Source organism: Apis mellifera, linkage group LG11, assembly GCF_003254395.2.
Source record: "Apis mellifera strain DH4 linkage group LG11, Amel_HAv3.1, whole genome shotgun sequence".
Lineage (NCBI taxonomy): Eukaryota > Metazoa > Arthropoda > Insecta > Hymenoptera > Apidae > Apis > Apis mellifera.
Genome location: NC_037648.1, coordinates 10,552,342 through 10,574,254, shown reverse-complemented (window position 1 = coordinate 10,574,254; position 21,913 = coordinate 10,552,342). Strand labels below are relative to the sequence as shown.

Sequence of the window (21,913 nt, the reverse complement as noted above, 5' to 3'; positions counted from 1 at the left end):
ATTATTAAAAATTATAACAATAACAATCATTTTTATATTTTTTTAACTTTATATTATATTACTGGTACATCAAATATATTTTGATTCGAATTTTCATTAAAATATAAATAATGAAAAATTAATAAAATTCGAATTGCTTTTATATTAATAGAAATAATAAATTAACTATTATTAACAACAAGTAACATCTATTTTCATTCCTAATAAATCATCTAATTATTATATGATACATAGTATAATACAACATGATACAATTTACTTTGCATTGAATAACTTGGCAATTGATTTTTTCTTCAATAAATGTGCAAGAAATAATATAATTCTTTCATTATAATTGATAAAATACATGATATAATTGATATACATTTTTTTTGAATAAGTTTTCAAATTCATTTTTCTAAAAATATATATTTTAAAAAAATTTCATCTATTAAAAAAAATCATTGCAATGAAAATATAGAAATGAGTTAGAAAAGAAATATTAAGTGAATAATAATTTTAATAATTAAAAAAATCATATAATCATATGAAAAATGAAGAGTATTTTATAGCTGTAGCTATATATGTATATGTATATGTATATACACGCGCACACATTTTTTCCCTCTCTCTTAATCTTTAGAATTAAGAAACTAGTGTTAAAATCTGTTGATTTTCAATATTTACAATTTCAAGAATAATCTTCCATCAAAAATTTTTATATTTATCATTTTATAACTGGAATGAATTTTTCATTTTTATAATGCATTGATATTAATATTTGCAATGTGATTCAAAAAAAATGAAATGTACGAAAATCATCTTAATATACATTACTACAGAAAATTTAAAAATATTTCATCATACTTCTGCCCCCAGATCTCTTACACCTTGTTCCGCTATTGGAACATATTTATCATCAATTTTAACAAGTAAGATAACTTTATCTACATGAGATCGTCGATTAGGATCACGATGATTTGGGGACCAACAATGAACAACGCATCCTTCCATACCTCTTTCAGGTACCCAATGCTGCCATCCAGATCTACCACCTTGTTGCCTCATTCTTTCATCTGGCCAAATTACATCTATACGACGACCCAAATTAATAGCATCATATACTTGATTAGGATCTATAATCTAATAAAATAAAATAATTTTTAATAAATTTTCAATAAAAAAGATATATATAATAATATATATATATATATTTTATAAGATATATATCTTATAAAATAAATTTTATTTTTTACTTACTCGTACTCGTTGTAAAACTTCATCCTTTTCAAGTTTACTTGTGAAACTTGTTTCACTTTTACTTTCTGTTTTAATATCGCTGTTACTAAGAAGACCAGCTAAACTAGCAAGTGTAGAACTTGTTGGTTTTCCAACTGAAGCTAATGATCCTCTATTTCCACCTAAGGATCCAGTATTCGTTCTTCCTAAAGAACCACGTCCAGCTGATCCACCAATTTGACATCCAGAATCTATAGATTGCGAACCTGATGTGTTATGACCTGCTGATTGCCCATAACCTATATCAAAAATTTTATTTTTATTATAAATATTGTATATATTGTAAAATAATGAAAATGATAAAAATAATTATAATGATTATTGAAGTATTATAAATACCTAAATGAATATTATATGTAGTCATTGCATATACTCCATCATTTCCAAAACCTCCATCATCTTGAGACCCTGTTCCTCCAGATGAACAACCTTGACCGCATCTTCTTCTGATTCTATAAATAAAAATCATAATGATGATAAACTTTACCATTTGTTAATTTTTGTTAATAATTTATAATTTATAATTACATGATATAATACTAAGGGGTACCTTTGCCACAGTTTTAAGACATTACTTTTAATTACACCAAGACTTAAAGGTCCACCAATTATAGAACATAGTTGTTCATTAGTTTCTGCATAACTAGTTGTTAATGGTGAAACATAAATCGGATATCCAATCGGTTGATCGCAAGAACTATTTATTATGTTTCTAAGAGCTTGTTTAGCATTCTGTATAGAACCTCGCTCAGGATTTCTATTTCTCAAATAAACTAATTCTTGTTGTTGTCCAGCCCATAAACCACGAACACATTCACGATTCATTTTAATCACTCGAAAACTTAAAAAACGCTTATTAAGCATTATAACTTTATATTCATCAATCCCATCATCAAGTACATGTCTAAAAATCAAAATAATAAATAATAATAATTATTTTTTTAATTTAAATTTTAGAAATATTTAGATATAGACCATCAAATTACCTAAGTGCCAAAAGGCTTGGTGCGCCATTTAAAACAGCATTTCTCCAAAGTGGATCTGCTTCATGACTAATTACAAGATTTTTATCATGACTATCTATAGCTTCATAAAGAGCAGACAGTTCACTATATTGTTCTGGACTCATAAAATGATCTTGATGTAGTTTTAATGCCATTCTTACTCCTTTTGCTACGACACTTCGTAATAAATCAATATCATGTAATACCCATTCATCCCTAATTGACGTTATACGAAAATCTCCTAAATATGTAAATTTATATTTTTCAAATATTTTTAAATTTTAAAAAATCAATTTCTTTTTTATTTATTAATAATTTATTAATGAAATGATATACCTTTAAAAAGAGCATGTAAACCATATAAAAAAAATTCAACACTAGAAACAGTGTTATGAGATAATGCTCCCAAAACGCGTCTTCCCAAGAGACTTAAAGCAAGACATAAAGATACCAATGATGAATTTCTTGATTTATCTAATGTCTAAAATAGATATTAACAAATTAATGCTATATAAATATTAATATAATTTACATATATTCGAAAATTTACCTTATTTTGTTTAGTAACACAATACTGTATCCAATCCAAATAAACATTGCAAAAACTATTTCTTGTAATGCCACATGTTCGAATATCATAATCTTCATGAATACTCAAATTAAAAACAGGATCCAGATCAACGAAGTTTTTATCAAGTGTTATTTTTAGGGCATCAGAAATATCGGAATTCTCTAACCAATATTTCAATTTTGATGATTTTACAGCATAGAAAACAATACTTTTGACATAGTAAGTAACTAGTACTTTACGAAACTCAAACACTTGAAGCATAGAAACTGCTGAATTATCTGAAATCGAGTATCCTTCCAAAACATATTTAGCACTTGCAACTTCCCAAGCTAACCAACGTTGACTGAAAGCTGCATTTACGCTTAATACATTTGAAAAATGTCCCATTTCACAACAACAACAATTATCATTATCTTCAATTCCTTCAGAGATTGCTTCTACCTAAAAATTAAAGTATTTTAAAATTATGTAACTTATTTTATTATATTATTTTATTTAGAAATTTTAATATCTAAAATAATATATACCTCTCTTTGTTGACAATATGTTCCTCTAAATTCAAGACCTCTCAATTGAAAGGTTACTAATCCATTTCCTAATTGAACAATGTGTACCAAACAGTTTAAGTAATCAGATGCAAGTAAAAAGCAATCACCTTGTTCCACATTTCCCCAGCGACCAAGAGCAAGATCTCCATAAAGACTGTGTTGTAATGATCTTGTTAATTGTTCATAAAAAATTGAATTTAAATTATTATCATCTGCACCTAGATTTCGATCTAAATGCGAAGACATTCGTGTATTTGAATGATCTACTCTTCTTGTTTTATAATCTCGTTCCCAAAATTTTACTGGACGTACATATGATGATATAAATATTGCACTGCCCAAAAGGGGATTTAAAGGAGTACTTAAAAGTGCAGAAATCCCTGCTTGCAAAAATAACATAGCGGAATGTGGAACAGAAAAAGGTTGAGCAAATGCATGAAATGCACTACCCCAAGTAATTTGCCAAGGTGCAATATATGTAACTACAAATCGTATTTTTAAAAGTAGTTCATAAATTTTTGCAAAAGCTATTCCTGTGATAAAATAGTCTACTAAAAAAGTCTCACTGAGATTTCGAAAATCTAGTTTGAAAAATAAAACAGCAAAGATTAAAACTAAGTAACGTGTTGATGGATCAGAATATGCTGATCTTAAGGATTTTAATCCACATATAACTATAATTAATGCTCCTATACTTTCTCCAAATTTAGATATAATTTTTGATGAACATTCTGTGAGTGCTCCTAAAAATACTACTGGATAAAGAACATTCCTTTCTAAAAAGCAAAGGCAGACATATGCCTTTTCAAACCACATAATTTTCACAGGTTCACGAACTTCAAATTGTGCATGTTCATGACTACGTAATACTGGTCTTGATAAACATAACCATGGTAATTGTTTTCGAAGTTGTGGTACAATGTAATGTAGTAAAAATCCAAGGCAACTTGCAATACCCCATAAAACTGGATTTAGTTCTGGTTGTAAAGCTGTAAATACAGTTGAACAATGGATTCCAAAAGATAAAGTACCTATTACTGCACATATTATTAAATCATTTTTTAATCTTGCATTCACTGTTGCCCTTAATTTTTCAGGTAATGGATCAACTAATTCTGTATCCGACATTTGTTCACCAACTTTAATTTTTACATGTTTTTTTCTTCCAGAAGTTCTAATTTTTGCTTCTTTATATGTTGTAGGTAAATTATCTTTATGAGATGTATTCTCAATGATTTTAGCTTCTTTTTCTTCAGTATAAATTTCTGGTGGCCACAAATTTGTTTTAACAATATCCCATATTACTGTAGGATCTGATGATGATCTACTTAGATGATAAGATATAGCAACTAATAAACCCGCAAAAATAGAGAATAAAATATGTTGTGAAGATTTAGGTTCTGTGAGTGCTCCATAAGCAAATCCATACAATATAACAACAGTGACAATACTGCGACAAAGACAATATATTGAAGAGATTAAACTTGTACTTGCATTTCCACCAAATAAGTGAATATCTATATGTTCACATAGATACATTAGAAAAGTATTAATTTGAGGAAGTAAGCCTAATGAAAATATAACGGGGAAGCATAAAAGAAAAATTAATAAAATATTACGAATTTGTAATATAACATCATAATCAGCGATTCGTAAACCATATATTCGAAATTCAGATGTTTTAAAATTTTTTAAAGATTCATTAAAAATTAATACGAATCCTGAACACAATATATAATATACAGGCCGAGAAAATACTATAATACGATTAAATCCATGTGTTGGAGAAGCAGCATCAGGCTGAACAGATTTTAATAATGAATATTGACATCCAGCAGTTACAAAACAAAACATGAAAGCAAATATATCTCGATAAAATCCTTGTTGGAGCAATACAAGACCCAATCCTGCAACAGCAATTGCTAAAAATGTTGAAATAATAGTCTCAAATATCGTCAAATTTCGATCTAATAAGGCCAACAAAAATAAACGATCGAATCGTACTTTGATATGTGGTAATTTACCAATTTTCCATTTATAATAATATTGCTTGTCTTGTCTTAATTGTTTAGTTTTAGATTCGGATCCATCTAAACCACCAATAAATCGATTCCAAGATAAACTTGTATTTATATCCCCTACTGCGCACGTCTGTAATGTTAAAGCAGGTCTATCTCGACGATTTGAATCTGCTGGATAAATATTTAAGTTGAAATATCCCAATAAATTTCGTAATCTTTGATTTCTCTCTGTCATCGATTCTATACGTGATAATATATCTTGATGAAATTGATCTCGTTCTAACGTTTCAAGTTCACATTGAATAGAATTTCCATTATTTTGATGAAATTGATCACGTTCTGAAGTTTCCACTGGATTTGAAGATAATGAATTTTGTGCCTTAGTTTGATTACTTTCTGGACTTGACAAAACGGGTGGTGTGTCTATTATAACGCTTAAATCAGGAGAATTTAAAGATAAACTACTATAACTATTACTTAAGGAGTCTATTAACTCCCAATTGGCATCATAATGTAAATTTTGATTAAGTTGTTGGCGTAATAATGTATTTAATAATTTATCGTTATTATTAGAAGGAACTTGCGCAGCAGCAGCAACATTAGATCCTTTTTCATCGAAGGTATAAGCTAGCCAGCGTCCATTTTCATCTCGAAAATAAGGTACAGCTGCTTCTACAGCATCATTATGATTAGAAACTAAATGACATTCTTCATTTGATATCAATCCAAATAAAGCAGTAAGTGGAACGACGTTATCATCTCGATTTCTATCTCGGGGTACACGATATGGTCTAATTGAACATTTTAAAGGACCACGTCTTTTTCGTGAATTTCGATTATCTGAATTACGACTTAATCTTAAATCAGATACAGTGCTAGATTGACCTGGTAATTCTCGACCAGATGTTAATAATGTAGCTAATAAGGAAGATGCAAGACTAAGTGTACTTAACTCGTTGTTTGAACCACTAGTTTGCTCAAATCTATCAAATCTTCCGTCTCTTCTCCTATCTCTTTTAACTTCTAATGTTCGTTTTAATTTATGTCGGGTTTGTTCGGTAATTGTAATATTATCATCTATGGCTTCTATTGCAGGTTTTGGACGGCTTTGTTTGGGTATTGCACCTTGATGTCGTTTATTATCTGTTTCTACTTGTGGAAGTAACATTCTTTTTACTTCATTTTCCATATTTGATGAGTATGTCGTATACTCAAAAGGCATCACATTAGATGAACCAGAATCTAGTTCTTTGTTATGTAATCCTATCAAATGAATTTGAAATCTTTATTTTCTTTTTTTTCAAAATTCTTTCAATAATAAATATCAATTTGATATAAAAAGTTAAAAATTAAAATTTACCTTTATTTATTCGTGATTCTATCGTGCAATCACCACTTTCAAATAATTGATCTATTCCAACTATGCTTCCAACATTTAATGGATCATCAATATTTTTCGATTTATCTTGTTTATCTTTGAATAAATTGTCTAAATCTGAAAATTCATGACTGCTTTGACTTGTATTACTATATCTTCTTTTAATACCAGCTTTTGATTCTTCAATTAATGCATCACGAGAATTTGCAGAATCATTATCTACACCACCATCTTCATTGCGTCTAAATATAAAATTAAATTTAATAATTTTATATATTAAATATTTAATAATATATGTATTTATTTTTTAAATTACCTTGAAAATCTATCTTCAAATCGACTAGTACTAAGACTTCTATCTCGATTAGAGGTAGCATTAGTTTCACAAGTCTTTCGAGTTAGTAATGGACTATAAGAATCTTGAAGACTAAATCCTCCAGAACTTTCATTAGCAAATTGTTCATCACTTTGTTCTTCTATAGGATGTACTATTTCTGATCCATAACTAAGATATGGTAACAATTGTAATTGGTTTTTTTTTAATGTATTTTGAGGTAATACCTTTAAAAAAAATATATACATATAAAACTTCTTAATACATTTTTACACACACGTGCACACATTTATATATATATATCTATAGATGTGTTTATTTACATGTATATATGTATGTATATTATATGTATGTTACTATGTTATTATTGTATGTATGTACATGTATGCTATATTATACATTGTATATTATTATAATCATATTATAATAATACCTTTTTAGTGTTAATCGTTTCAAGACTTTGTGGGTGAAGAGGTAAATTATTGTCATCTGTAGTATTTATATTCTTAGTAGCACCAATTGTTTCAAGACTTTGTGGATGAATAAGTTGTTGATGTGGTTTTTTTGTAATAACCTTAAGAGCAAGAAAAGTAAATATACTTCATTCAATATTTTATTTCTTTTTATTTTTCAAATAAAATATTTATTCATTTTCACCTCTAGAGATTGTGGATGTGATGAAATTTTATTTTTTTCTGTATCTTCTTTTTTTGATATAATTTCTAAACTTTGTGGATGATCATTCATTAAATGTGTTTCTATTGGAATTGAATTAGAATTGAGACGTCGAACACTTTGGTTTGATTTCCAGTAAGGATAATCATCTTCATGATGTTCCAATTCTAATGAGCTCGTTTGTTTTATTTGACTTTCTGAACCTGTTTTACCAAGACTACCTTGTTTAGAATGACGATTTCGCGAATCTTCAGATGCATGTCTACATAATTTTCTTGAACTTTGTCGATCCTCTTCAGTAATTACAACACATTTCTGTCTTTTCAATCTTCTATCTATATACGTTCGAAATTTCCCAAAAGAAATATTAATATAAAAATAATATATAAAAATAAGCAATTGTATTATAGAGATTGTATCATAAAAATTACAAAATTAATACCATTTATTATATTTCGAAAACATGGTTCATGATATTGCGTAGAAGCTAAATCTGCTTCATGTATGTTTATACTAGATACCATTGGTTTAGTCAACTGTTGTGCTTCTTCTGAACTTTCAGAGCTATTTTTTCTGTGAATTTCTACTTTCAAATCTATAGTTGAACTAGGTTTATCTCGATTATATTCAGATGTTATACTATCTGCATCTGCATTTTGTACATTTGATTCAATAAAAGAGTTACGTGATGAGCATTCTACAGGTGGTGTATCTGTTTTTCCTAAAACAAAAAAATAAATATTGTTCTTCAAAAAAATAATTTTATAATATATATATATATATATATATATATATATATATATATATATATGTATATATATACAATATCATAATAAAATTATAATGAAATTTATAAAATATATTCAATTATTTCAAAATTAAAATTTAAATATAAATAAGATCTAAAATGAAATTACTTAAGGAATTTAAAAATAATGAATTTAAAACATAAAAAACATAATCTATTATACCATTTAAGACTTGTAGTTCTATTCCATGATCTACTTGTTCCTGTGATTGTTCCCTACATTTATTATGCACTGTGCGTCTTTTCTCATTTTCTGATCTGTGTTGACTAATAGTTTGACTTGATTCTTCTAGACATTCAGTTGTATCATACATACAATGAAGTGCATGATTAACACACTTTATTGTACCAAACAGTGCTCCAATTGAAGAACAATATGCTATCCAAACATATAACGTTGGTGGAAAATACTATAAAATAAAAAATTGATTTTCTAAATTTTAAATAATAATATAATTATATATTTATATATTTATAAATATATAATTACGAAAAATTTACATATCTACATACTATTATACACACGTGCGTGCACGCGCGTGCGCGTAAACAAATCAAAATTTATATAAAATTCATTTACAAATATAAAAATCTAAAACACCTGTTATTTAAATTATATTCATAGATAATGTAAACATATACAGTTTGTTATTTATATAAAATAAAAAATGATTTATATAAATTAATATATATATATATATATAAATAAACTTACAAGATATATAGTAAATGGTAGGCAAAGTAAGAAAAGCCAAATATATAAGTGAAAAGTATTTGAAAAAACATCGAGATGAGGATCGTAAAACCAGCCTCCTGTCAGGCTCGCCCAGACGCCTTGTCTCAAAATTTCCAGCGTTTGAGAACCCATACCAATTGCAAAAATGCTCCCTCACCATCTTTCCATTACTTGCTGTTTTACAGCTTTATTCTTGATCTATTTTTTCAGTTTGAAAAATCGCATGACAAACAATAAGGTGATACATTTTATCTGGACTTCTTAATCAATGTATTTGGCGCACACGACTTACTGATTTTGCAGCCATCTTCACATCTCAGATGATTTTGAACATGAACAATATAATTTCATCTATGATTAGAATGTTTATTATTTTTTTCAATATCATTTTATACATATCATTTATCAGTATTAATTCTAATCGATAAAAATACAATAATGTAAATAAAATTTATTTAATATTATTCAAGTATTTAAATATCTATTCAAACAATATATATTAATTTATTAAGTTATAATATAAATATGGTTCATTTAGAGGATTGCTTCAGATTCATTGTATTGTGGATATACCTTATACAATTCAAATATTATAAGCAACTTTTCGAATGTTCTTTCTATAAATTGTGATCTAATATATCACGTCAATGGTGGGGCCGTCAAACGAAACATGGCGTCCGTTAGGTTATTGCTATGAGTGCTGCTTCGTTTTCTATCATTAAATGTGGAATCATCGTGCGTTTTGTGGGCTGACGCGAAGCGTCGTGTCCTCGGGGAGGCAAACACGTCGCTTTCAATCCTATATGTCTCATATACATTATTCCTAGTGCCGATTCAATGAAAAGAATCGGCCTCATCAACAGTGGCTTGTGGGTATACACACCCCGACGCGAGACTCCAAGTGATTTTATGGCATATCGAGCTTTTTTCTACTCTTCTGAGATTTTTTCTTTAGCGCTTCAAATAGGAATATGGTCGATAAAAAATTATAAGATATTTGCCGCTTTATTGCCGGACTCACGGAATCAAAATGCCGGTCATCATTAAAGTGTTTTTATGCAAGGGGTGTTAGTGGTGGTAATGATCACCTCTTCTCACCCCACATTTTTGTCGTAAAATTTGTGCATATAATTAAATTATTGTCAAAGTATTCAATAATTGGTTTAAATTCGTGTATTAACTATATTTTTAAAAAAAACATGTATAAAATGAACGTGAAATGTGTAAAATGTGTGGTGTTGAAAAAATAATACAAAGTGGATATTAGATTTTCATCATTTCTTATACATGCTTTTTTAGCTTTTTTATGTTGAACTAATATTCAAAGTGTTTTATGTTATTTGTGATTTTTATTGATAAAATATTACATTAAGATTATAAAACAAGAAGATATTTAATTTCCAAAAAGGAAAAGATTAAGAAGAGTGTGAAGCCATATGCCGCCAGCCGGGCTATCGGCAAGAGGCTTGTCTACCTTGATGGACCACGGACAACCAGATGCTCGTCATCGGAGCGAGCGATTTTTATTTCATTCAGAGAATGGATCCTCTAATTCTCATAGTCCTAATACAACCAACTCATCTCCACGATATCAACATAATAATAGAACAAATAATCATTCCACAAGGTATAAAGAATAATAAAGATATGTGCGTGAATTTGTGAAAAAATACATTTTATATAAGTTTCATATATTTCAGTTACGGATACTTGTATGGGCATACATCTAGTAACAATATGTCTGATAGTAGTGTTTCTGATACACATAGTGGTGGTACAGCAAGAACTGTTTCTCAACAGACTAGTCCATCTCATGGTACACATTCCTCTTCTCAATCACGACAAGACAATAGTTCAACAATTTTCACAGCATTATTTGATTATGTTGCCCAAGGTGAAGATGAATTATCTTTACAAAGAGGTGAAACAGTTGAGGTAAGTTATTTTTAGATACATATATAGATACATATAAATTTAAATTATTCTTTATTAGAATATCAAGTATATATATGTATATATTTTATTCTATACATTAGGTCTTATCTAAGGATTCAAAAATCTCAGGTGATGAAGGATGGTGGACTGGTAAAATCCATGGAAAAGTTGGTATTTTTCCAGCCAATTTTGTTGCAGAAGCAGAAAGTATCGATCAAGTCTCATCGGTAATTGATAAAGTTCAACCAGTTGAAATTGATTTTGAAGAATTACAGTTAGAAGAAGTGATTGGAGTTGGTGGATTTGGAAAAGTTTATAGGTATAATTTAATTTTATAATATCTTTGAGATATATATATATTATTAGTATATACTACTAAGTATAATTATTATTATATTATAGTATACTAAATATACTAAGTATACTAAGTATACTAAGAATATAATTCTTTAGAACAATAATGCTTTATGATATTTTAGAGGATTTTGGCAAAAACATGAAGTGGCTGTGAAAGCAGCCCGTCAAGATCCAGATGAAGAACCAAGTGTTACATTAGAAAATGTTCGACAAGAAGCTAAGTTATTTTGGTTATTGAAACATGAAAATATTGTGCAATTAGAAGGAGTTTGTTTAAAAATGCCAAATATGTGTCTCGTAATGGAATATGCACGAGGTGGTAGTTTGAACAGGGTTCTTAGTGGTAGGAAAATCAGGCCTGATGTACTTGTTGATTGGGCAATACAAATTGCTCGTGGCATGGATTATCTTCACAATAAAGCACCTATAAGTCTTATTCATAGGGATTTAAAGAGTTCCAATGGTAAGAGAACTAATTTAAAATTTTTTTTTTTATAAAAATTTATTAAATATTATGTGTGTATGTATAATATATATATATATATATATATATATTGTATGTATATGTATATATATATATACATATACATACAAATTGTTCAAATATATATATATATATATATATGTGTATATGTATATGTATATTAAAAATATATTATTTTCATTGATAATAGTGTTATTGAGTGAGCCTATAGAAAATGATGATCTACAATATAAAACTTTAAAAATAACAGACTTTGGACTAGCAAGAGAAGTTTATAAAACAACTCGCATGTCAGCGGCGGGCACATATGCTTGGATGGCACCAGAAGTTATTAAAAAGAGTACTTTCAGTAAAGCCAGTGATGTTTGGAGGTCAGTTTTATATCTCTATCTATATCTATGTTACTTATATTGTGTAACTATTATAATTAAATGAAATATATCTTTTTATATTAATACTAATATAATATATATCTACTATATACTAATAATAAATAGCATTTATATACTAATAATAAATATATATCTACATATCTAGTTATGGAGTACTTTTATGGGAACTTTTAACTGGTGAAACACCTTATAAAGGAATAGATGCTTTAGCAGTAGCATATGGAGTTGCAGTAAATAAACTTACATTGCCCATTCCATCAACTTGTCCTCAACCTTGGAGATTTTTAATGGAAGGTGTATAAATTTATAATCATTTATACTTTAAGATATAAAATGTCTTAATTTATATAAATTTTAAAATAAAAATTAACTTTTTAGCTTGTTGGGCATCTGATAGTCATTCAAGACCAGGATTTGCAGAAATTTTAGTAGCATTAGATGAAGTACGTAGTGCATTTGCAGCAACACCACATGAATCATTTCATACAATGCAAGAAGATTGGAGGCTTGAAATTGAACAAGTTCTTCATGGATTGCGCATGAAGGAAAAGGTAAATCTAAAATTTTATTAAATATGAATGACGAAAAATATAACAATAAAATTAATATTATTATTATTATTTGTGCAAGTATGGCATGTTTATTGGTTTATATCAATATAAATAATATTTATAATCCTTCTTTCAAATGCTATGCAAAGGCATGCCGTTCATTAGAAGAGGTAAGATAATGTATAAATAAAGTTATTGAATTATTTTTATTTCAAGCAAAAAATATATAAAATATATTTATTACCGATATAAATTTTTATTTATAAAATATTAACAAAATTATTTATTAAAATGATAATTTACTAAAATTATCAAACAAATTATATATAGTATTTTTTTTATGTTTATATACTAGGAACTGCGCTGTAGAGAAGAAGAATTGACAAAAGCACAAGTTCAGCAACGACAACATGAAGAAAACTTAAGGCAGCGAGAACAAGAATTAGCTGCCCGAGAAATAGATTTATTAGAGCGTGAACTTACTGTAATGATAATTCAACAACAAAATACTCCTACACCAAACAAAAGACGTGGAAAATTCAAAAAATCAAGATTAAAATTAAATAAAAAAGAACCAGGAAGTAATATAAGCGCTCCTTCCGGTAAATATATTATATTGTAATTTATTTGTAATAATATTATATAAAATTTTAAATAGTTTAATTATAAAATTAAATAACATTTTTATTTCTACAGATTTTCGTCATACAATAACTGTTCAACATACAGCATTAGATCGAGGAAAGGTTCGAAATCCATCAAGACCTAATAGCCCACCAGGCTCACCTAGTATTCCAAGACTTCGTGCAATTGCATGTAAGTGTTTTGTTTTTGAGATTTTTAATAATATATAATTTCAATCAATAATGAATGATTGGTTTTGCTAAAATATTTTTTTTTAATTTTTTTAATTTAATATTTTCAAAAAATTTGAATTATTGTTTGTGCTTTGTAGATACATTGTATTAATTTTAGCATGGTGTGAATAATTTGAATATATTTTTATATATTTTATATAATTATTATCGTTTAATATATATAATTAATAAAAAGAAGAATATCTTATTTAATGTTACAATATTTTAAAAAATAAATTTTTTTTATTTTTAAGAAATTTTTTATGAAAGTATTTTTTAAAATGAAAACTTTTTAATGAATAATTTTATAGATCTTTATTAATAAATCTTATAATCTTATATCTTTTAATCAATCTTATAAAACACCTTTATCTTTTTGAAATGTATAGACATTTTAAAAGAATTTAGGGTAAGAGGGAAACTTAGTATTGTAGTGAGTAGCGTTTTGTTTTTTGTCTTCCATCTTTAGTACCAGCAGATGGAGTAAAGGGTAAGACTTGGGGGCCATCAACACTTCACCAACGCGAACGTGGGGCTATTATCACGCAACCACCAAATCCCGCATCTCCAGGTGGCAAGCGATGGTCTCGTTCTGCTCCAGATCTAGAAAAGACACCCCTACGTACCGCTCTGTTGGCACATCGTTCCCCGCTTCTTCAAGAAATAGGTAACCCCTCCTCCAGAAAGTTGTACTCCTCAGCAAATAATTTGATAGACAATCAACCAGGATTTAGCTATAACATTCCAGAAAATTCTAACAACATTATTATACAAAATAGCTGTCCACCTTGTAATGAAGACTCAGTTATTGTGGACAATGATATTTATGAGTCTGTAGTCTTACATAACAAATCAGCAAATAATTTTAAAACTCAATTTTCGGATGACCATTTAGTTATGGATAATTATTCAAAATCCATAGTTCGAAATATTTCAAAAACTTCACTTTCTAAATGTCAAAAGCATGTGATCGGTGATTGGGAACACTCGTATTCTTCAAATTTTGTACAAAATGTAGCATCTAGTTTGGTTGGCACTGCGAAACGTGTGAAAAACAAAAAACGCGAAAGAAGTAAATCAAAAGAATCGAGACGTAGAGATAGTTCAGAATCACGATTAGCTGCTTTCGCTGATTTCTTTCGTTCTCCTTCGGGATCAAGAAAAAGTTCTTTAAATTCTTCACATAGTACAGAACAAAAAAATTCTGTTACTATAAAAATTAATGATATAGATGGATTAGAATCAAGCCCTGAAAATTCTATAAGTAAAAAATTTCACCATAAATCCAGAATTTCTAAAAGTCCGTTGAGAGTTTTTAATAAAATGAAAGCTTGGGGAAGTCGAGATGCTCTTGATGATAAAACTACTGGTGTTAAAGTAGAATATAGTGTCCTAGACAATACAATATCTATACCACAATTTTCGACATATTTTGCAATACCGCAATCACGGCGTGATTCCGATCAAAATAGTGCAATGCCTAAATTTTTAACTGCTAATTCTCGAGAAGGCATAGATTTCGAAAGTCTTGAATCAGAACTTTGTAATTTTGATTCAGAACATTCAAATGATAGTTCCATTTCAAAAAATTCTTTAGGTTTGTTTTCAGATAATAAATGCAAAAAATCTCCTACCTCTTTTGATTGTGTTACCGATATATCAGATATATGTTTAAAACAATGCACTTCACAAGTAGATCAAAGTTTTAATTTAAATTCCTCTTTAAGTAAAAAATCGAAAAGTAATGAATACTTGCGTAATTGTGAAAAAGATCATGTTGATAAAATTAATTCAGTTATGCATACATCTGGATATATACAAGATTATGAATGTCAAAATTCGCAAATTAATTTTAAAGGAAAGAAAAATTCAATTGAATCTTTTAAAGATATTTCTTCACATAAAAGTTCTGAAGATATAAATTCAATTATTTATGATTCACTTAAGACTTCTATTGCTGAAAAATTTTTAAAGAAAAATGATAAATAACATTGCATTTCACAAAGATAAAGATGTGCACATCACTCTTAAACGCGTTTCACGAGAATATCTTCTTTCTGTTTTATATGTTTTAGTAACAGTCCTATATTTTCTTTACCACAGGCCTTTCAGAGGAAAGCATCTATCCCACTCGTAAGTCTCTTTATATTGCTGTGCAATTGTTTCACATTTTATAGGAGACTTAGTTTTTCTTCTATATCACTAGCCAATATTTTTTTTTTTTTTTTTTTTTCATTATTAAAAGATCTCAGATGGATAGTGCCTTTTTATGTTTATATTTTTTTTCCTTTTTTTTCTTTTGCTAAATTGTATTTATGTAGTTTGTGCTTAAAGTTATTTTGATTGAAATGCATGAATATGCAGTTTAATTAAATTTCTTATATTTCCTGATTATCTAAGAATTAGTTTTATATATATATGCATATTTTTAGCAATAGGTGTACAGTTGCAAACATTTAATAATAAATTGTTTTTCTTTTTTATGTTGATAGTGTGTTTAAGATTATTTTATTCTGTTGAATTTTTGGAATGGTACATATTATTGGTATGTATCTTATAAGAAATATTTTTTAATTTTATCAAGAATCAGATAAAAAAGTAAAATTTGTTTCATCTGCATAAATTAATAGTTTAATTAATTATTGTTAATCAATGTTTATCAAATACAAATGTCTATCAAATTACATAATAGATATTATGTTAGAATATTTTAATAAAGGGTAGCCAGTATCCTACAATAATCTAAAAACTATTTATCCTAATTTAAATTGATAAAAACTTCGTACTTTAAACTGTAATTTAATAAAATATATATAAAGAGTAAATGCAATCTTTCTGGTGTTGGTTCTTTTCTGATGTTATCTGGAGTATATAACATTCTAACAAAGCAGAGCTAACAGCCTCTTACTATATAAAAGAAATCATGTGCTTTTGCCACTACAATAAAAAGTTCTATATTAAAATTGTTTCTTTCATTTAGTGGCGTTTATGAAAAAGTGTGTTTTTTTGCATAATTGTATTCCAGAAATTAAAATAAAATTAAGTTAAAGTCATAAGATTTATGCAAAATATCATGTTTTAATTGTAAAAGTAGAGTTTGGAGTTGTATCTTTTTCTTTATTGCTTTATTCGCATCTAAATCAATTCACATTTTGTTAACTATTCAGCCTAATTTAACAGCGATTTCATTTTTGTATTATCATAGATTTTCGATATTTTTTAGATTCAGAAATTTTGCACATTTTACATACGACACATGGAGCGACATGCACACTTGTATTTAGAAATAGAAATTTTTTCAATAAAACCTTTTCAGTTGGACACATTGAATTTTGTTTTTTCGTTTTCTGAATTTTTACGCTCGGTTTGTGGTAATATTTATGATATTAAATATTGAATGTATTTTAATTATTATATTGATAAGCATTTTAGCTAAATTATAATATATTTATTTTGATTATTTTACATTTTATTTATTTAAAAATTAAATAAGGAAAAAATTATAAAATGTTCTATTATTTATTTTTTGTATATATTATTTTTTTATATAACCAATAATCGAGCGTAAAAGAATCCTTCTGCATGCTTCCAGTAGGATCCTAACTATTAAGGCCATCTGGGTTTGGTCTTGTTTACCATAAAATTCCAATCTTATGTGTAACAAATACATCATTCAATTTTCAATATTTTTATTTTATTCAATTATTCAATATATAAAATATTTTTGTGATATAAAAAAAAAATATAATAACTATATTTTCAATACTTTTTATATATTATTATTGAAATAAAATTGATAATATATTATAACAAATAGCAAATAAAAAAACAGCATCTAAACTGAATAAAAAAGAAAAAAGGGAAAAAAGGAAAAGCAAAAATTGTGTAGAGTAAAATTAATTAAAATTAGTTATTATTTTAAAAATAATTTTTACTTCCTTTTTTTATATTTTATTTAATTTTTAAAGTTTCAACATGTATAATATATTTACTTTTATGATATGGGTTTTATGCGTTTAACATGTATTTTAAATAATAATGTACCAGCTTTTTGAAAATTATTGATAATAAAATATAGTTTAAATTTGTGGCATGTAATATTTTAATATGATGCACGTAATATGTTGTGCTTATACACATAAATTATTATGAATAATATAATAACAAATAAGCATGTTATAACTTTAATACTAAGCTGTTTAATATAAATTTAATACAAAAAATATACAATATTTATAAGAGACTTGTAAAATTTGTATATGAAGGTAAGGAATTAAAAGTAATACTATCTTGATATAATATCTTGATATTTGATATTATAGAAAGGAAAGTAAAAATTTTTATCATATTTTATAATTATAAGTACATATATTATTAAAAATATATCACCATTATTATTGTAGAAATTTGATTATTTTTATAGACTATACAACTTTACCACCTGATCTCTCATCTGATTGGATAACATCAGATTATCCTTTGAAGCCTGGATTAACTGGACCTTACATTATGCCAATGCCTGTACCAATGCCAACTCTTTACAATGGAGAAATGAAGAAGCCAAAGTTAAGTGTAATAGAATTGGTTTTATATAATATCGCAGCTATGTTAGCTGGAGTAGCTACTGGATATGATGTAAGAATGTCAAACATATCTCCAATTCATCCAAGATTATATCCACGACTTGGTGAATGTGAAGATGAACCTCCACGATGGTGGTTTCAAACAGATACTGGATCAAATCGTAATTCCAGTTATCTTGGACCTGATTATGAATTTAGTTCAAGTAGTGGTTATCCTCATAATACATACCATGGACCAGCTAGGCATTACAGGTATGAAATTAAAATATTAAATTTGTAATTATATTTTTTTTTACATAATTTATTAGATTTATATATTTATATTATATGAATATTTATTATATTACATTTATATATTTCTAAATATAAATATAATAAAATGTATGTAATGTAAAGTGTATAATATATATATTAAAAATAAAACATTACAGACCATTTTTAAGCAACATGGGTGGTATAGCACCTGGTCTTCCACCTAGTGTGATACCTGATAAACCTCTAAGATTTACTGATTCACCACAACATTATGCAAGCAATACAAGTTCTAATGCACCAACACCAAGCCCTAGAAGAAAAAGTAGCAGCACTAGTAATGAAGATATATATATACATGATACTGGAAGGGTTGATCGAATTGAAAGAGTACCAACAATATATATGGGCAATGTTGCTCCCTTTCCAGATTATGGACCTCCAGTATATACAGTTGTTCCACCAGAATATTATAGATCACCAGAACCAACATATTTTGTACCTACAGATTATCAGTAAGTTCATTAGTATTAAATAAAAATAAACAATTTTTATCATAAATACTAATTTTTTTTCCTTTAGTGATAGAATGCTTGAGTGTTCTGAATTTCCACATGCTTATGATAATCCAAGCAGCATAAATAGTCCAGCTCGACCAATGTCAAGACTTCCTTCATATACTCATCATCGTACCTCATCAAATGTATCAAACGCGAGTACATCGAGTCAAAGTAACATTAATCCAACATTTCGTTTAGAAGATGAGGATGATTATTCTTTATATTCACCTGGACATTATTATCAACGATCTTCAAATATTGTTTCAAATGTTGGAACATATAGTCCTAGTATACTTAATCATGAATATGGTTCTCAACTGTTGACGCGTCAGAATTCACACGATTCGAATTCAAATTCTGGAGAAAGACCCAGTAATTTAGAAGTAGTTAGTCGATTACGGTCAAGTTTAAAACGATCCAATTACTCGTATAATTCACCAAATAAAAGCGTAAGTAAAAATAATTCAGGTTCGGGTACTCCAACAAATCCTACTCCACCAGATTCTCTAACTTCAGAGGATTCAAGTTATGTTTCAGCTAAGGATAGTCAAATTTCTATAAGTAGAGTTCGATTTTCTCCAATAACATTTGATCGAGATGGAGTGAACATTTCGCGTGAACATAGAGAAACATTACTTGATATTCCTGTACATGGACAAAATCAAGATGTTACCGTGCCGTTACAAGCTAATCGACGGATAAATAGAAATAGAAAACCAAGTATATCTGAATTAGAGAGAGAGTTTTTATCATAGCATTGGCTTATTTAAAATGACAGATAATTAGGAATTCAAAAAGTTTTGTCAATCTTGAAAGTAACACTCAATTTACAATCACATGAATCAAACAATTTATGGTATGGCAGAAATTTATTAAATCATAATTAGAAAATACAGCGATGCACGTTGTCAAAGCACTGCCTCCTGCAAAACATTTTATCATATATTAATATTGAACATCAAATGCAGTAAGAATATAACATTCCATATACTGAGACATTCTTATAAAAGACTCTTGTATTTAATTAGACTGTTTTTAATTTAATAAAGAACTGACATGTCTCATGTATATTTTGTAGAAATAATATAAATATCAAAATAATTCTTGTATTGACCATTCAATACTACACAATATTTTTAAATTATATTTTATGTATTATAAATATTTTATTCATACATTCCGCACATCCTGCATCTGCTGTTAGTATTTAGTATATTTAAATATTATATATTTCTATCATTTGCATGAATACTTGAAAAACTATAAAAAAGAATAAATATTTTAATTCAAATATTCTGAAAAATATATATAAAATCCTATATATTTGTTATATTATGCAATTTAAAATGGTATTAACTCTTTTTTCAGAATATTAAAAATTAAATTTTATATTTGTTTGTCTAATATCATCTTAGAGAAATGAGACTTTGTTGTTCCTTTAGTTTTACAACTGTCTGCTCATATTTATTACAAATATTAATGATAATCATAATTTACATTCCATCAAAATTTTTGTGACTGAAAAAAATAATTGTTGAAACTAATTATATATTGCAATGAGATATAAAATGAAACATATAATCAGGAAAACATTGTTGATTATTTAACAAGATTATTTATCATTTTTTTAAATATTACTTTGTGACAATATGTATAAATATATACTTGTAGAATAATTTTATATACAATAGATTGTAGTAACTTTTCCTAAAGACAATGTTTTCCTGTATATGCTTAAGTATGAAACATCTGTAATTGATAAGAATTGTATAATAGATATACGTTTTCTTTGATATTAAATTATCAAATTCGTATGTTATTTTATTAACTTTTAATCTTTATACCATGGCACTAGATACAAATGTGAAAAGTTTGTACAGTAGCAATTTTAATGCATTTGTAAGCTACTAGTGTGATAGCTTTAATTTAGTATGCCATGTGCAGTTAAAATAATATTTCTTTTATAAAAATAATATTAAAATGATTGGCATATATGTAGAAAAATATTTAACATATTTAGTTCATTTATAAATTATATTAATCATCTAATGTGTGATATACTTACAAAAATTTTTGAACAAGGACACTCCATATACATAATCACTATTGTACATACAAGTACATATTGGATAGTTATTGTTTGCTTAACAATGTAATAATGATCAATACATTCCTTTATATTGATTATGTAAAGTATGTAATTTTTCTTGAAATTTTAAATGCATGAGTGCCCTAGAATTTATTTAAGATGTTAATAGATAATCAAAATATTGGATATTATATCAATATATTTCTTTTCTATTTTCTATCATTTGGATAGAAAATAAAAATGAAATTAATTTATAAAATCCTTTATTTTGATTTATATTCCGTATCTTCATAATTGCTAAAAAAATCGACCTAAATTTGATTTTGATATGTGCATGTTAATTGATTTTGTAACAAATAACTAACATATGATTTAGATTAAACTTACAAATGCTAATCAAAACTTATTTACATGTTGCATATATTCTACGCCGTTTTATGGAATCAAAATAATCCATTTATTTTTTGACCTCATAGAATGTAAAATATGAGAAAAGAACA

General features: G+C 27.1%; 2 protein-coding genes across 6 annotated transcripts; one reads left to right on the top strand and one right to left on the bottom strand.

Moving 5' to 3' along the window:
* Window positions 1-522: 522 nt before the first annotated feature.
* On the bottom strand, window positions 523-9,681 carry LOC552309 (pecanex-like protein 1). 2 transcript variants are annotated; one of them, XM_006564418.3, is made up of 15 exons: window positions 9,333-9,679; window positions 8,781-9,027; window positions 8,252-8,530; window positions 7,792-8,144; window positions 7,568-7,708; window positions 7,117-7,361; window positions 6,783-7,042; window positions 3,381-6,685; window positions 2,833-3,294; window positions 2,619-2,763; window positions 2,265-2,523; window positions 1,829-2,182; window positions 1,618-1,730; window positions 1,240-1,517; window positions 523-1,122 (listed from the first exon to the last, which is right to left on the bottom strand). In XM_006564418.3, exons 1-15 carry the CDS (start codon window positions 9,483-9,485, stop codon window positions 841-843), a joined length of 6,876 nt encoding a protein of 2,291 aa, XP_006564481.1. In that variant the 5' UTR covers window positions 9,486-9,679; the 3' UTR covers window positions 523-840. The 2 variants fall into 2 exon arrangements, 1 of the variants encoding a protein (XP_006564481.1); XR_409964.3 differs by having other exon boundaries at window positions 944-1,122; window positions 1,807-2,182; window positions 9,333-9,681.
* Window positions 9,682-9,991: 310 nt separating this feature from the next.
* LOC411566 (mitogen-activated protein kinase kinase kinase 11) lies at window positions 9,992-20,458 on the top strand. 4 transcript variants are annotated; one of them, XM_016915045.2, is made up of 15 exons: window positions 9,992-10,980; window positions 11,054-11,288; window positions 11,390-11,607; window positions 11,768-12,108; window positions 12,380-12,500; window positions 12,667-12,815; window positions 12,900-13,072; window positions 13,222-13,242; window positions 13,428-13,674; window positions 13,769-13,888; window positions 14,399-14,596; window positions 16,033-16,062; window positions 18,353-18,764; window positions 18,944-19,279; window positions 19,347-20,458. In XM_016915045.2, the coding sequence occupies exons 1-15, from the start codon at window positions 10,790-10,792 to the stop codon at window positions 20,077-20,079; spliced, it is 3,525 nt and encodes a 1,174-aa protein (XP_016770534.1). In that variant the 5' UTR covers window positions 9,992-10,789; the 3' UTR covers window positions 20,080-20,458. The 4 variants fall into 4 exon arrangements, with proteins under 4 accessions (XP_016770534.1, XP_016770532.1, XP_016770533.1 ...); XM_016915043.2 differs by having other exon boundaries at window positions 9,993-10,980; window positions 12,320-12,500; XM_016915044.2 differs by lacking the exon at window positions 16,033-16,062 and having other exon boundaries at window positions 9,993-10,980; window positions 12,320-12,500.
* The last annotated feature ends 1,455 nt before the right edge of the window (window positions 20,459-21,913 follow it).